The sequence below is a fragment of the Penicillium concentricum genome (assembly GCF_028827145.1).
Source record: "Penicillium concentricum strain IBT 3081 chromosome Unknown utg000001l_segment0_segment0, whole genome shotgun sequence".
NCBI classification, from domain to species: Eukaryota; Fungi; Ascomycota; class Eurotiomycetes; order Eurotiales; family Aspergillaceae; genus Penicillium; species Penicillium concentricum.
In genome coordinates, this window is record NW_026622754.1 from 3,516,734 (window position 1) to 3,533,036 (window position 16,303).

Genomic DNA, 16,303 nt, shown 5'->3' on the forward strand with positions numbered 1-16,303 from the left:
AGGAATATCCATTCTACGCGAGTGCTAGCACCCTGTATTGATGAGCCGGTTATTATGCGATAGGTGGTCCAGGTTGACACCCCGGAATTACATTGGCCAGGTGCGCCTGTTTGCAGAACGGCTTTTGATGAGTAACTTATAGGTTCAATGAAACATGAAGACCAAAAAGAGCAATCAACCAGAATAACCAGGAGATAACATACCTCCCACCCGTACCAACCATTTACCTTCCATCACGATACCAATACTCAGGCGGATCACCAAGGCACTCGCCAACAGTGACAGCTATAAGCAAAAACTATTAGCTATAACCCATAACCACTAACACAAAAGAAAAGAAAAACCCTACCACTCAACCCCCTCTCGACATCAGTAAGCATATTATCCACCAAAATCTCGACCGTATGCTGATGCGAATCATGCGCCAACACAATCGTGCCACCAGCATCAACTTCCCTCGAGAACTTCTCAAAACTAACCCAATTTGTATCAGGGTTATCATTCTCGTAGTCCTTCGTATCGACACTAGCCCCAATCACATGGTACCCCAGATCGGCAATGGCGCCGAGGACGACGGGGGTATGTCTGAGGAATGGGGGGCGCATGTATGTCGGGAAGAAGCCTAGGATACGCATGAAGGCTTCTTCGAGGATCGTCATTTGCTGTACGATCTCTTCGTATGGGAGGGTGTCAAGTGATGGGTGATCCCATCTGGATGGTTATTTGGTTAGTATATGTTGGTGCTTGGACTGGCTGGGCTGGGTATGGGAAGAGCGGGTGGTATCAACGAACGTATGAGACCCCAGCTGGTGTCCTTCCGCCAATGTGCGCTGCACTATATCGGGGGTGGCATAGATGTTTCCTCTGTTATGACCGTTGAGAAAGAAGGTTGCTCTTACGCCATGTTGGGCGAGAGTGCCTAGCAGCTGGGATGTGTAGATGTACGGGCCATCGTCGAAAGTGAGAGCGATTGTGCCTGGAGTGGTACAGTGGGTGATTATGGCCCCGACGGGTAAGTTGGAGGCGTTGAGCTGGGTGGTTTTGGCGGTTGTATTGATGCTGGTGCTCTTCCCTGTGGGAGAAGCTTGAGATAGGGTTGTAGTCGAAAGAAGGAATAGAATTAAGAGAGCGAGGAAATGCATTGCGGCGAATGACTGACTCAGGACAGAGTCCACGGGTATATAAGGATAATTAGAATGATTGTTGATGCTGAATTGGGGTGAGGTGAGGTTAAGAGGTTTCAAGGTTGCCCAGGTAGGAGGCAGGGCTACCTGGGCATCTACTTCGCTGCTTCCTGCCCAGGTGGAGATCCGAATCAAACACAGAGAATGATCTGAACATAAAATCTGCATTGAATATAGCTGAACGTTTGAAAATTGCATCCCCAATCTCATGGTAGATATTAAATCTTCCACATATAAATATGAATACATCAAATTAAAAAGGTATCAAAGGGGTAGGATAAGACATTCAACCCGCATCTTTCCCACAGAAAAGAGCGAGAAGACAGAAGAAGAATCCTCCAGAACAAAGACACCCATCTAACCCTTCCGGGTGCTCTTCTTCGCCAGGCGTCTCTGTCCTTTCTGGGCCTCACGGTCAAGGAACTTGCGCTGCTCGTCAGCGCTCAATCCACGCAGGATGCGCTCACGCTCATCCTTCTTGACCTTCTCGGCGGCAATACGGCGCTCCTCGGCCTTCTCTTCCTCCTCGACACGGCGCAGCTTCTTGATCTCCTCTTCACGAACGCTGCGGACCTTACGCATGACTTCGCCACGGAAGTGAGCGGAGGCGACCAGCCTGTCGGACAAGCGCAGGAACTGGTTGAACAAAGGAAGGGTGGAGGCATAGCCGGACGCGGAGGAGGCGAGGTTAGCAGCGAGCTGAATGCGCTTCTTCGGGATGGTCTCGTCAATCCTGGTGACGCACACATTTGTTAGCAATAGATCTGGTCCACAGTCTCGCATTGAGGCTACTTACTTGGTGGGTCTGTCGACGGGCTGATCCGTGACGATCAAATACTCAAAGTCGTTACCGGCCTGCTCAATGGCCTGGATCAACTCCGGGGTGAGGAGGGTATCGCTAATCTCGGCACTCTCAGTCATCACGGTGACCCATGAGGGGAGCTTAGGGTTATCCTTGGAGAAAGTGATAGAGGCATCGTAACGGTCGTTGCGGAACTTGCGCATGTGGCTCTTGTGAACAACAGCCCAGATGAAGCCGTCGTAGGTGGAGCTAGGCACCTTGACGGGGGCAGAATCCTTAGCGAAAACGGGAACGAGGTCCTTCTCCTTGCCATCGAAAGCATACAGCAGAGCCTCGTATTTCTCAACGGGCGGCTCCCAGCTCTCAAAGAAGAAGCTGAAGACATACTCCATGATGAAGGTGATGGGGTTGTATCGCTTGGGCATCTTGATATCGACGTCGAGGAAGGCAACATTCTGGCGGCCAGTCGCATACGCGGCGAACTCAGAGGCAGACTTCTCCTTCAGCAGCGACTCGGGGTTGGCGAGCTCCACGGTGATCGCATCACCGTCCGCGGTAGCCGGTCGGGCGATTCCATCGAATCCGACGACGGCAAACTCCTTCTGGAGAGAAGGTATGTGGGCCTGCGCCCAGTCCCTCGCCCTGCGTCGGTTCTTGCGCGCTCCCCAGAGGTGGAAGAGGACAATCAAGAGGATGACCGGCATAATCATTGCCTCCTGCTTGAAGTCGCTTGGGGATGTCCTCTCCCATACCCGGTACCAGGCCGTGTAAGGAACAGCCTTGGCGGCCAGTGTGTTGGCAGCTGGGATGGTGGTCGTGTCGGCGAGGAGGGACGCAGGCGACGGGTTAGGAGCTTCCACGAAGTCGGCGAAGTCTACCAAAGTCAGCTCAGCAATTGAGATATATGAATTAACATACCATCATCGGGCTTAGCCTCCTGAGAGCCAAACACGTTCTTGAACATGCCCGCCATATTGGAATTGGTATGATGGATGGAAGGGAAAGGAGTGGGAAGGAATCGAGAGATGGCCGGTGCCCGGTGCGGAGCTAAGTTCCTCCCGGGTCTAGCGCCTGTCTCCAGCTTTTTTACCCGCATCGGAGATTTAGACGACGCGATTAGAACAATTTGGAAACAGAAACTCATATAATTCTCAACCCCAATATCCAGCCCATTTTGTTTAGGTACCCCATAACCTCCCCTTAAAATAATCAATACAGAAAAAAATGAAGGCTAATGAGAGAGTGTGGTATCATGTAAAAATGAAACCCCCAGAATCCAACGCCAGCCGTACCATGACAGAACCCAGTTTTGTACAATCCCGCTCCAAAGAAATATCAGTCTAGCTCAAAAAAGGAACAAAAGAACCAAGAAACGGTAAGGAAAAGAAAAAAAAACTAAGGAAATCGTAACGGTCATGCTCGAGCGTTGCTCAAGCGTAGAAAAGAAAGGGACGAGCTAAGCGCTCAGTGGCCATAGGCCGGGGGAGGACTGTCTTCATGCTGACGGCTCCAGAAGCCGCTGCATGCATTTGTCATAAGCTTGTCCTCACGCATCCGACGAGCAATTTCACCGGCCAGTCTTTCAACCAGGACGGAATCGACACTTTCGTTGGGCCTTTCGTCTTTGTTGAACGGGAGAACAGTTGCAGGTAACTGGGGCCGCTGGTTGCTAGACGGTCCCGGCTCGGCCTTCTCCTGAGGGTAGCCACGCACAGTAGCACGAGGTGTGGCGTCAACATCCTCTGCTTTAGGTCCACGGATAGTCTCATGGGAGTATGACAAGTCCCCATCCTGACGTGTTGGGCGGGAGAGGCTGGACAAATGCCTTTCGGGAATAATCGGCAAGTGGGAGTCGACTTCGGCTGACAGAGGTGGTGTGACTGGGTCATCTGACGGCTCGTTCACGATGGGGAGAGGCGCGGAGGCGATAGAGGGGGGTCTGGACGACTCGGTCATAACACTTTCATCGCTTACGCTCATGGCGTCATCGGTTGTCTTGGGGCGGCGCAGATCCACAACACGCTTCTTGCGTTTCCGAGAGTGGGCTTTGGAATGGCGTCCGGCGCCCAGGCTCAGACCGTAGGTACTAGTACTGAATGAATGGCTAGACATGGATGGTCGACTTTGCATTGAGACAGTGCTGGCGGTTTCGTGGAGGGAAGACATGCTTCCCATTTGGGAGTGTGTGCGCGAAAGAGTCGGGCTCAGTGGAGAGATCACACTCGAAGGGAATTCGCTAGTATCGATTGGAGAAGTCCATGCTCGGTACACCACTTCCTGGATCGAGGGTGTGAACAAAGACAGGGTACGTTGTGAATCTGTCAGAGCGGCCAGGCGAAGGAGGTTCTTTTGCGAGAAGAGGGAGTGGGTCTCGACCGATGAATCCAAAGAGAGCGATGCGATTTCGGACTCGTTCAATGCATTTCCGAGGGAGTCGACAGGATCCTGTGGCGGGCTTGCTAGAGGGTCTTGGCCAGGGCCTTCACTTCTTGACTTGGCTGTGTTATCCGTCTCGTCATTCATTTCCTCCCCTGTGCGATATTCTGGCACCCACAACCGGAGCGACAGTCGATGAATAATGGCGGGGAGTTCGTCCATGAACAATATCCTAAGCTGGGCTTCGATTTCTTTTTGTAGGAAGTCGCGCACGAACGGGATCGAATCGAAGGTCGAGGAAACCTTGAGCGACTCAAGCGGATCATTGCGAAACACGACTGTAATTCCTTTTTGCTTTGAGAAAACTAGTATGACGAATCCAGAGAGTTTGAAGTCGGAGAGGGTGATTTGTAGAGGTATAGTGAGCGGGGTACTAGAGTCGCGACAGTGTCAGTAAATATATCTGAAAGGTTGGATCTGAAGAAAAGATAAGTGAGAGTCAAGACTTACGCTGCAGCCAGAGGTACTGGCGAGCCGAAAGTTGGTCGTGTGAGGAGGAAGGTATTGAGTGGATTCGCCTGAACTCGGGTCTTCAAGGTGAGAAAAGCATCGCCAGTATAGGACATCTTAAAGATGCCACGAAAGCGATCTTCCGCCAAGTCACCGATTTCCAAAATCTCGAGTTCAGGGGGGATGGATCCTAGGTTCAACTCGGTGACGTGAATATCGTCAACGATTATGGGGGGTTTTGGCGATTTATTAAGAGCGGCAGTGAGCAGATCTTGGGCGCGAGTGTAAAAACTCGCGTCCGCCATCAAAGGCGACCAGTTGAAGTTGAACGCCATACCCAAGCATCGAGAATTTAAGGGGATTATTATAAGGACATTAGATCGAGTGTCGAGAGTAAGAGGAAGAGGCGGGAGGCGGAAAATGAAAAACCAGGAAAAATGTCAAACCCGAGGCGCGTGCTCTTCCGACCTTGACTTTGACCTTTTTTTTTTTTTTTCTTTTCGTTTTCTTTTTTTTTTCTTTCGGTCTTTTGCTTCTTTTTCAAATTGGATGTATCATTCCAACGGCTTTTTTTATGCTTTCCTTGTTGTACTCTACATATTCCTTTTGACTATAGGGATAGTCGGTACGTCACAATGTGACTTGCAGGAACCACTTCCGGTCAGCCCCGGCTTGATGTCCACTGTGGATGGCCTTGGGCCATTCACCGTTCAGGGATGTCCGGCTTGCATGTACCTAGACTCTTGGGCTATCAACTATTTCATGACTATGATTTTTCCCGAAATCCGGAGAAAAGGGGGGGAAACACGGGATATGTTTCTGAACTTGAAGGTGTCTCCTATTTACTCCAGACTCCATACAACAGCCACGGGGGTGCAGATCCTCAAAGGTTTGAGTCCCACGTTTCATGTACGATGTAAGGGAAAGACTGCGAGATAATGTCCAATATGTCTCAATATCAAATGAAAATGAAAATGAAAATAAGAATGTATCCCTTGATTGATATATGTACTCTATACTCTAAATTATACCTATTCCCCGGACTGGTTGGTACCTTCCTGAACATATCCCAAGATATACTAAATATTTTTATCAAAGTAAAATCGTATCAATATTTCTTATGCATTTGATAGTTCAATCAAAACAGTATCAATATATCAAGTGAAGTATACAAGAATAGACGGCCGCGTCTGCGGGCTTGTGATGTCTTCAGACGCGGCCTTTGTGATGTCTTTCTAGTAGTCTTCTCAATGGTCTCAGATATTCTTTTTAGATCCCTGTTTTTAAGATATTTTGTCACCCTTCTCAACTTTGATAGGTGACAGTAGGAATAAAGCAGAGCCTTGAAAGCGACTCTTCTATGTATAACCCTGGGACATAAAAAGTCCCCAAAGGCAGAATGTTTCGCCGCAGCAACCCTGCGCTAATCCCGATTAGGCTAAACATCAACACGATCCATCACTTCGGGTCCAGATCATCTTTCTTAACCTCACTCTCTCGAACAGGATCACCCTAACCCACTTAACACAGGTAATTTGCAACCCAAACTAATATACTGGTTGAACAAGTATTCCTCGATAATGCCAACCCGGTCACCCTCGCCAGTTTCAAGTCACGCGACACCAATGGAGCCCAAACAATCCAAACCCAAGTCGGTGGCTCAGCGCAGAGTGTACGGGAAACGAAAAGCAAATGCCCCCAGGGCAGTATTTGACCAAGGAAGCCCAGCGAGAGAAACCAGATCCAGAAAACATGTCGACCCCGTGGAAAGTCTCCAAGCGAAACTAGCCCAAGTGACAATCGATGATAGCGTGACCCCCCAGCCAGACAATCATGCAGAGCCTCCAAAGGCCGAGAGCAAACAGCAGCACAGCTTGGTGGAAATCCCCTCGGATGAATCGAGTCCGTCCACAATAGAGGACACTTCGGACACCCCGACGACGCAATCCTCCGTCGAATCCTCCCCGGAGGCGAAGCCAAAACCGAAGCAATGCGAAATGATGGTAGAGGTCAGAATATGCCCGAAGGCTCCAGAAACTCTCCCTCAAATTACATCAGATTCCCCGGTTCCGACGTCAGAGTCCGCAAGCAAAGGTCGAGAAAACCCAAGTACATCTTCCGACAGAAGGAGAGCGGAAAGAAAGAAGATTCCTGCGCCCAGGCGGTCATCTGGAGTCGTGCACGACAGCGAAGCCATCGATTATGTTGGTCCAATTCTAAGTGAGGCACTGTCTCCAATTGCCGCGCAAGGCATTCAGAAGTTCGGCTCATGGGCTTCGCGATCAGCAAACATGTTCGATGTCGCAAAACTCGCGGAGGGATCTTACGGTGAAGTCTACAAACTTCATCTGCGGGAGGAAGCTTGTAGGCCAATGGTTTCAAAATCAAAGTTGGCTAAACTGAAATCATATGGCGATGGAGTCTTCAAAGTCGTGCCTCTGCGAGCCAAGAGCGGTCCCGGATCCAAAAAGTTCACCACCATTGACGAGATTGTTTCTGAAGTCAAGATGCTCAAGTATCTGGACCCCATCCCTGGCTTTGCTCGCTTCAGAGAGATTCATGTTGTTCAAGGTCGTTTCCCAGAGTCATTCCAAAATGCATGGGATCACTACAAGAAGACCAAAGACGACTGCATGAACCCCAACCCCTCCAACAAAAGAGCTTATCCCGATACGCAGCTATGGGCCATTGTGGAGATGGATGACGCGGGATGTGAGCTGGAGAAGTTCGCTTGGTCTTCGATTTTCCAGATATATGATATCTTCTGGGGAGTTGCCATGGCTCTGGCTCGGGCAGAGGAGTATGCTATGTTCGAACATCGAGATCTTCATTTGGGAAATGTTTGTATACGCTCTACGCGGGAAGATGGCTGCATGGATCCCCCCACAGAACTCGATATTGCACGCCAGCCATCCTCCAGTGGATTTGGAATAAGCTCCCTTGAAACTACCATTATTGACTACTCCCTCTCTCGGGCGGATCTACTCCTAACCGATGATCCCACCGGTCTCACGGAGGTTGCGTCTTCAGACCTGGACAAGAAGCAATTGTTCGATGCTATTGGTCAAGATGAAGACGAGATTATGCAAAGAAACACCTACCGATAGTATGTTACCCAATTTCTTCTCTTTTGCTTTCTTAAGCAACTTGCTAACCTCAAAATTCAGTATGCGTGCAACGCTCTATACTGGTTGCCCCATAGAAACAGAAAAGATGGCGGATATTCCTGGTATTTGGGCAGAGTACTCCCCACGGACCAACTTAGTCTGGCTACTGTTCTTGCTTCAGAGTCTGTTCAAGAACCGCAAACCGGAAGCATCGCCTGCACAAACACAGCGAAAGGCTCTTGCATCTTGCTCGCCCAACAAGATGACACCAAAGATGGAGACAGGCAAAGGGAAAGACCAAAACATGACCAAATCCCTCGTCAAGGAGAGACAGATTAAGGATGTCCAGGCTGGTATTTTCCGGCTCAAGCAAACACTGGAGGGCAGGCTGAAAGCCGTTCTCGAACTTCTCGATTTGGAGCATGGACATGAAGACATGTGTTGCGCCGCAGATTTGGTGGCCTACGCGATGGATTCGCAATGGCTGGGCGAACAGGACTTTTTCTGATGACCCCTTGGTATATGAGAAACATTAGCACACTGGGGAGTTATAAGGATTTTGTAATTTGCATGGTTAGGAGTTATCATTTTGTTTACATATTGTGGGCTTTGGGTAGGGTGTTTGAATGCATTACCTTGGATAGGTCACCGGCATAAGGGACTTGCATATACAATATCTTGTATTCTACATTTTCTTTTACACGCAGTCCATGACTCTACTTTCACCTCAAATTATAGGCATAATCAAATGAAATCATTTGCCGAGGAACACGTCAGATCCATCATAAACCATCTATCAGTCTACGGCTCTGTCCTCTCTGACATATCTGAATTTTTTCTATCTTAGGCAAAAAAGGCCTAACCCCATTTTTTCCCAGCCTTTTGTATGTTATGTTCAAATATCCCAGAGAGGACGAAACAAACAGCCCAGCCGCAAACCCGAGACAGAAAAAAGGAAACGCCATCGCAAAGTCTTTAAAAACAAACGCTTTTCGGCCCCATGCTTTTCAACGGTTGATACAACGATACGTCTCAACCAAATATGTAGATTTTAAAAAAGGAAATTGCGTAATGTTGCGTCGTGTCTTAAATGGCAAAAAGAATTACAAAGCAGATCCAGCACCGGCACGGAACAGCTTGACCATCAGCTCAGGTCGGCTCCAGAGCGAGAAGGACTTCTGATCAGTCCAGTTGACGGACTCAGGGAGCAGCTCCAGGTCGAAGTTCCACAGAAGCTTGGCGAGCAGGAGACGCATCTCGGCGTTGGCAAGGCTGTAGATGAGAGAGGTTAGTAATCACTGCCAGGTACAACTCAGGCGAAAACACGAATGGAGTGAGTGGGTAGTAATGAAATGCGTGCTTACTGTTGACCAAGACAGTTGCGTGGACCGTAGGAGTAAGGTTGGAAGGCCTCCTTCTTGTCGTCCATGTACTCGTCCGACTCGTTCAACCAGCGCTCTGGGACGAATGCCTCGGGGTTCTTGAAGTGCGAGGCTGCATGGAAGGCGGAGTACAAAGAAACGGAGACGGAGACCTGTTTGTATTGAACTGTTGTCAGTATCTAGAAGACCATGAAATGGGAATAGCAAAGATGGAACTGTCTCTTATAGAACGAGCTCCATGTACTTTGCATATTGTCCACAAAATTCCAGACACTACCACAGCACCCGAATATTGTACTCACTTTTCCAGGAACGTAGCGGTTGTTGATCATGGCTCCTCCCTCGGGAACAACTCGCGGAAGCATAGAAGGAATAGGCGGGTAGATGCGCATCGCCTCGGTCAAAACAGCGTTGAGGTATGGGAGTTCCACGAGGTTGGACAGCTTAATCTCATCGTCTTTGTCGAAAGCGCCACGGATTTCCTGGATCAGACGCTCGTACTTGTCACGACATCGCAGAAGGTAGTAGGTCACACCGGAGAGCAGAGCAGCAGTAGTCTCACTGCCGGCCAGAACGAACACCGCGGAGTTTGCATCCATCTCCTCAGACGACATGCCCTTTCCATCCTTGGAGTGCTTGATTATGTACGAAGTGAAGTCGGGGCGAGTGGCGCCCAGGGAGAGACGACGACGGATTTTCTCGACGCTCAGGTCGAAGCTGGCTTGGCGTTTCTGAAGCAGGTGCTTGGGGACGAGGACGCGGACCAATGGAATGAGGAAAGGGTAGAACCAAAAGACCTTGAGGTAGGCACTTGCCTTGACAGCATCCAGAATAATTCGAACCCACCAGTGGTAAGTGCTGTTTGACAAGCAGCCGAAAGGTTCTCCAAAAGCGAGGTCGCCAATAAGGTCGAAGGTAGTGAAGTTGAACCAGCAGGCAATGTCAATGTTCTGGGACACAACACCTCCCATGAGACCCTTAAGCTTTTCGATAAACATGTCGGCGTACATCTGGAGGATTTCTTCCTGCTCGCCCAGAGCTTTGTTGGAGAAGGCATGTGTCAGCAAACGGCGCATGCGGGAATGGTCATGCTCATTGGCCGTGATAATCGCATTGACACCGTTGGGAGTTGGTGCATACAAGGCCGGATCCTTGATGAAGACCAGTTGTCCCTTCTTGCGGTGACCGTAGATATCCTTCCAGGCGGTTGAAGCACGGTAAACGAGGGCATTTGGGGCAATACGAACAACCTCTCCGTACTTGTCGTGAAGACGCTTCATAGTCGAGTGCTGCTTACCCTGGATGTCCCAGATGAGGTGGACCAAAGGAGTGGTGGCAGCTAGCTTGGGTCCAGGGTAGCCGCTCAGAGGGTGGAAGCAGAGAGTGTAGGTGATCCAGCCCACGTAGTAAACACACATCTGTATTTTGATCAAAATAAGACACAAACTCCTTTGTACTTTCTTCTATGTCAGGACTCACCAAGGCAAGGAATCCACTCAGTAGATTCCAAAAGGAGGGGACGGCTAGGGCAGGGCACCAGCTGCCCATAGCCAAAGAATCGAAAATCATTATGAACAGTAACTAGAGACGGTAAGATACAAGACCAAAGACGCCTTAGGAGGTTCGCCTTACTGCGAGACAACCGAAAAGAAAAACAGATATCAAAAGAGGGAATGTGTGGGGGAGGGAAGAAGAGAGGAGGAGAAGTGAAGGATGAAGGAACTGAGGAGGGGATGGGCAAACAGCAGGTAACTTACAATAGGAATGGGATGGGAGACGTAAAACTCTGTGGGAATTGATTAAAGGAGATGGTTTAGAGTCCCAAATGTGTATTTGAAAGCGATTGAAACCGCGAAGGTGACAGCCGGCAAACTTCGACTTGGAGTCTCAAGTTAGGGCTATCCCAGTCAAACGGAAAATAGGGCTACATTAAAGGGCTCAATGGATCACCAAACAAAGGGGTACTCATCCTAAGATCAAGTAATGGAAGAATTTCATGGCTCGTCATTCGTTATATTTGGGTCTATTAGATAAACACAAACTATATGGCATCGAAATCAACCACTGGCAACAGAGAAACTCAACAAGCTCCCAGCAGCCAGTCCACCAACAAGGACCATGCTCATAAATCCACCAGCGGCCGGCCTTTCATCGGCAACAACCCAGTGACTAGCACCCATCATACAGCTTGTCCCCAGGTACCCATTGGTTGCACCAAAGAAGAACTGTACAAGGAAATAGAAAACGTCACTATTGACGGCAGCCCCTTGACCGTTGACGTTGCAGAGCTGGTACATGGGAATGAAAACAACACGAGCAATGGCCACAATGGCAGCCACCTGAGGATGCTGTCCCAAAGACACCCCTGGGATAGCCACACACATTCTCCCGGCCAAGTCGCCAAGGTTCCAAAGGAGAAATGCCAAGGGAACAAAGACACTAGGATCGTAGATCCGTGAACTGGCAGGGTCGTTGACGGACTTGATTTCGGCCGTGTAGACTGGGAACACCATAGAAACCAAGAAGCATACGAACACAGCAAATGCTAGGAAGCGTAGCTTAACGAACAAAGTCCAGAGACTGACAGTCTTGGAATGCTCGTGCTCATCCGCAACGGACTCGTCGTCATCTCTTACTAACTTTTGCCTCGGAGAGAGTTGTTGTCTCAGAAGATAGAGGAAGGCCAACAGGGCGATGACCGAGACACCCGTAGACGTAAGAAAATAAATAAAGGCCGACGCCGACGAGCTCGTCTGCGGCATGCTGGGATCTTGGTCTCGGTCAACGCTACCATCCTTTGACGGCACAGCCAGCACAGAGAAGATCTGGACAATGCAAGGGAGCACACCAGCAACACCCTGTCCGCCCATGATAGCCTGGGTATATTCCTCTCTCCCGAACCCAGAGACGTACGCAAAGACACCATTCTGATTGATACCAGTGGCTAGACTCGCGGCGAACACCATCACCATCAGGAAGCCAAAGTACGCCCGCGGCGAGGAATCGGTCATGACAACTGCCGAGACAGCCAAAACAGTGAATACAACAGAGCTCATCAACAGTGAAAACGTTATTCGCCGTGGATAGGAGGCGTTCTTCTGTAGCTTTGCTAGGGCATAGGCGGATGCGAGGTTGGTGACAGTTGACACGGACTGAATCGACGGCTGATAGTGCAGTCTTGTCCAGTCGTCCGACTGGAACCGGCTATAGAAATATGGTGCGGCGGCAAGGAACATGTTCCTATATCGTGCTCCACATCAGTCTCATGGTTGACCCAACACATATAGCTTGTTCCTCCGCGTTCGGAGACTGTTGGGTTCCACTTACCAGGCCCACAGCATAGACACTCCGAGAAGGAAGAATATGCCATACTGTAATCTTGAAAAGGGAGACTGCTGGTGTCGCTGTGTATATGTTGTCTCATCGGCGTCGTCTGCGGCGGAGTCTTGCAGTTGCTCATACGCCGCTGGACGGGCGATGAGACTACGTATGCGGTTCATGGTTGTCGTTTTCAACTCCTACTTCTTATGTATAAGTAAAAGATTCTGTAAAAATAAGGAGATTATCTCATAGCAAAGAGCTGTAATGCGCTGTTGTGGTCGGCCCCGGGGGCATATGACTGGTTACTAAGCAAGATATGTCGCGGGATCCGCACGGGACTCCGGCCCCGTCGGGCGATCTTACAGTTCCGAGGTTCTCCCCCGTCAGGACTAACCTGTAGCTGCCATACCCATACCCTTTGTAGTAAGATTAATTAAATGACTACTATGTCCAAAGATGTTATGTACCTTCTCGAGGGTTTGCTAATTCTCGCCTTTTGATATCTCCAAAGTATCTTCTTAGATATGTTTTTCGGTATCTTTTCTTTTCTTTCTTTATATCATACCGGAACAGAGCTTAAGCAGTGAAAGTAGAACTGAAACAATAATATTGCTATCATGATTTGTACACAGTCACCACCGACTTAGAATCTATCACAAAATCAAACATGCAGAATGTGTATGGGAGTATGAGAAGGGAAGGCCGTGAGAGGTGAGTATAGATGAGGGGACATGTATTTGAACAAAAAAGAATTCAACAAGAATGAACAGACATCGTAGTAGTGAGACGATATTGGAAGGATATTGGCAGGAGTGAGCGAGGTGTAGAGAAAAAATTAGTCCTTCTTCAGAGGGAATGTTTCCTCTACTTCCTCTACCTCCTCTTCCTCCAGCTCAGGCTCTGCCTCCTCCTTCTGGAGCTCCCAGAGCTGATCTGCCTCAATAGGCTTTCCCGGAGGGGGCGTAGTTTCGCCACCACTCATTTGCCATTCCATGAGCCTTGTAAAGGCGCCATCCGGGTTAGAGCTGAGCTCATCGTAGGAGCCTTGCTCGGCGACCTTGCCGTCGTTGCCAAGGACAATAATCGTGTCAGAGCGCTTGATGGTGGAAAGACGATGGGCGATGCTGATTGTCGTGTTGTTACCGCGAAGAAGAGCGGCCAACGCACTGTTAACAAGGGTCTCCGATTCGGCGTCGAGGGCAGAAGTGGCTTCATCAAGAATCAGAATATCAGGCTCCTTGATAAGGGCACGCGCAATGGCAATGCGCTGCTTCTGACCACCAGACAACTGAGCTCCACGAGCTCCAACGTGAGTATCAAGTCCATCAGGCTGTATTAGGTTAGCTAGGTACATAAAAATAATAGCTGCTCGGCGGACTTACGAAGTCGCTGATGAATTGACAGTTGGCCTTGCGCGCAGCAGCAATAATCTCTGAGCGCGTTGCCCGAGGCATGCCGTAGGATATGTTTTCAGCGATTGTTCCAGAGAAGAGCACAGGCTCCTGGGAAACCACACCAATCTTTCTGCGAAGAGACTTAGCGTTCATTTCCTTGATATCTTTCCCATTGATCAAGACCCGGCCCTCGGTGGGGCTATAGAACCGAAGCAAAATGGAAGCAATGGTAGATTTGCCTCCACCAGATGGACCAACGATTGCAACGTTGGTTCCTTGAGGGATCTCGAAGTTCACTTCCCGGAAGATCTTCACGGCTGGACGGGTAGGGTAGCTGAACGTGACATTTTCAAATCGAATGGGTCCACGCGCGGTCTCAACCCTAAGACCCTTGGTCGGGTGAATCGTGGGCTGACGATCTTGCAGCTCAAAGAGTCGACTCGCCGCACCCACGCCCTTCATCAGCTCTGAATAGAAGCTGGAGAGACCAAACATGCTTGAGCCTGCATAAGCAGTGTACATTAAAAAGGATGTCAATTCTCCAATACTGATAGCACCCGACTGGACCATCCCACCGCCAACATACAGCAAGGTCAAAATGGTCATATTGCCCATCAAGCCAGTCTAGTAGAAAGTCAGTGAAATTCGCGAAGAAAAGCCCAATTAATCAAGACTGCCGACTTACCGAGCTGAAGAAGGTTGCGCTAATCAGAGACTCTTTTTTTCCAAGCTCGAAGATCTTGCGGACTTGTTGATTATACCGGTGGACCTCGATGACTTCACCAGCAAACGACTGACTGGTCTTGACGTTTCCCAGGCGCTCTTCCGCAATCTTAGTCAACGATCCCAAGTTCTTTTGGATTTTGCGACTGAGGTTCCTGATAGCTCGGCCGTAAAAGAGAGCGCCGAGGCCAATTGGAGGAAGCAACACAAGCAAGATCATAGACAGCTTTGCACTAGTATAGGCCATCAGACTGAACCCAGCCGCACCGCTAACAGCAGCTCGTAGACCGTCAGACAAGTTCTGCGTGATGCTCTTGCCAACAATGATAGTGTCAGAGCTAAGTCGCGAGATCAGATCACCAACCCGGTTGGCATCAAAGAACTCAGCATCCTGCACGAAGGTTTGACGGAAAAGCTTGGAGCGTAGCCTGGCTACAATTCGCTCGCCGACAATTCGAAGAATTATAATGCGCCCGTAGTTTGCACCAGCACCGAGAAGTAGGATTCCACCGAGAGCAGTGTAAAACATGGGCATGCTCAAGCCGAATAATTCGCCGCCTCCTTCCATTACACCCTTGGTCGCAGCGTCCATGATTTTACCAATGGAGAAGGGAACTGCCATTGTGATCGACGAGGAGATTAGGAGGAAAAAGAAGGCGAAACCGAGGGCCTTGGATTCGGGGCGCGCGATCTTCAAAAGCCGCCAGATTTCTGCGAATCCGGACTTCTTTCCCGATGCGCCTTCCTTGGCCAATCTGGCGCTCATGTTAACCTGCGCTGCCTGCGCTGCGCGCTCAGACAATTCAAAGCCCTTGTCTTCCTCCTCTTCTTCTTTTGGTTCCGGAGCTGACCGGGTAGTTGGGTCCGTGGAGGTCGCGGGTGGCTTCGCTTGGAGAAATTGAGGAGTTGAACATAAAAGACGTGTTTGGGAGACAATTCGAGACGTAGAAGGGGTATATTTGAAGATGTTGTTTTGAAGCAAGAGTGGGTTGGCACCATCCCGGAGTGCACCCGAGGCGGTTGAATAGAGACGATCCAGCCCATTGTGGTCGCCGGAAGAGGCAATGGGCGATCTTGTTTTGATAAGTAAGTCACGAGTAAAGGAGTTATATGGCCTCAAAGCCTGCCGTGGGCTGACGCCCAAGGCCAGAGACACAGGCAGCCTGGCACCGCGCATCTCGGAGTTGTATCGGATGAGGCTCGAAACGGAACGGAGTTACAATGATGTCACCGAATAAGACCTAGGCATGACATATCTGAACGGAATATGTTCAAGTTTAGCACATCACATGGCACACATTCAGCTCCTTGGAACGTGCGATGGGATTGAGAGCGATGTATCTAGAGCTTCGTCCGACGCCTATGGCCATCGGCAAAGCGGTTTTCGGGGCCGATTTTGCCTTGATCGACCGCTCGTGATTTTGCCAGAGTTTACCGCCCATGGAAGCCGGTCGAGAGCTTTGGATACTTCGTCTGTTCTGGTGCCAGAAGCTTTATTTATTCC

General features: G+C 49.7%; 7 protein-coding genes across 7 annotated transcripts; 1 reads left to right on the plus strand and 6 right to left on the minus strand.

Moving 5' to 3' along the window:
- Positions 1-223: 223 nt before the first annotated feature.
- On the minus strand, positions 224-1,352 carry N7517_001327 (chitin deacetylase; the record flags this gene model as incomplete). The annotated part of the gene is made up of 3 exons (XM_056719057.1): positions 224-285; positions 350-711; positions 793-1,352. 3 exons carry the CDS (start codon positions 1,350-1,352, stop codon positions 224-226), a joined length of 984 nt encoding a protein of 327 aa, XP_056583192.1.
- Positions 1,353-1,541: 189 nt separating this feature from the next.
- Positions 1,542-2,959, minus strand: N7517_001328 (CCDC47 family protein; the record flags this gene model as incomplete). The annotated part of the gene is made up of 3 exons (XM_056719058.1): positions 1,542-1,917; positions 1,981-2,860; positions 2,905-2,959. 3 exons carry the CDS (start codon positions 2,957-2,959, stop codon positions 1,542-1,544), a joined length of 1,311 nt encoding a protein of 436 aa, XP_056583193.1.
- A 491-nt stretch (positions 2,960-3,450) lies between these two features.
- N7517_001329 (MDM34 family protein) lies at positions 3,451-5,177 on the minus strand (the record flags this gene model as incomplete). Its single annotated transcript, XM_056719059.1, has 2 exons — positions 3,451-4,795; positions 4,873-5,177. 2 exons carry the CDS (start codon positions 5,175-5,177, stop codon positions 3,451-3,453), a joined length of 1,650 nt encoding a protein of 549 aa, XP_056583194.1.
- A 1,275-nt stretch (positions 5,178-6,452) lies between these two features.
- N7517_001330 (uncharacterized protein) lies at positions 6,453-8,487 on the plus strand (the record flags this gene model as incomplete). Its single annotated transcript, XM_056719060.1, has 2 exons — positions 6,453-7,978; positions 8,040-8,487. The coding sequence occupies 2 exons, from the start codon at positions 6,453-6,455 to the stop codon at positions 8,485-8,487; spliced, it is 1,974 nt and encodes a 657-aa protein (XP_056583195.1).
- A 595-nt stretch (positions 8,488-9,082) lies between these two features.
- N7517_001331 (cytochrome P450) lies at positions 9,083-10,930 on the minus strand (the record flags this gene model as incomplete). Its single annotated transcript, XM_056719061.1, has 4 exons — positions 9,083-9,251; positions 9,344-9,513; positions 9,664-10,779; positions 10,841-10,930. The coding sequence occupies 4 exons, from the start codon at positions 10,928-10,930 to the stop codon at positions 9,083-9,085; spliced, it is 1,545 nt and encodes a 514-aa protein (XP_056583196.1).
- A 488-nt stretch (positions 10,931-11,418) lies between these two features.
- N7517_001332 (nucleoside transmembrane transporter FUN26) lies at positions 11,419-12,861 on the minus strand (the record flags this gene model as incomplete). The annotated part of the gene is made up of 2 exons (XM_056719062.1): positions 11,419-12,601; positions 12,689-12,861. 2 exons carry the CDS (start codon positions 12,859-12,861, stop codon positions 11,419-11,421), a joined length of 1,356 nt encoding a protein of 451 aa, XP_056583197.1.
- Positions 12,862-13,517: 656 nt separating this feature from the next.
- mdr2 (ATP-binding cassette permease mdr2) lies at positions 13,518-15,976 on the minus strand (the record flags this gene model as incomplete). The annotated part of the gene is made up of 3 exons (XM_056719063.1): positions 13,518-14,012; positions 14,065-14,700; positions 14,762-15,976. The coding sequence occupies 3 exons, from the start codon at positions 15,974-15,976 to the stop codon at positions 13,518-13,520; spliced, it is 2,346 nt and encodes a 781-aa protein (XP_056583198.1).
- Between the last annotated feature and the right edge of the window lie 327 nt (positions 15,977-16,303).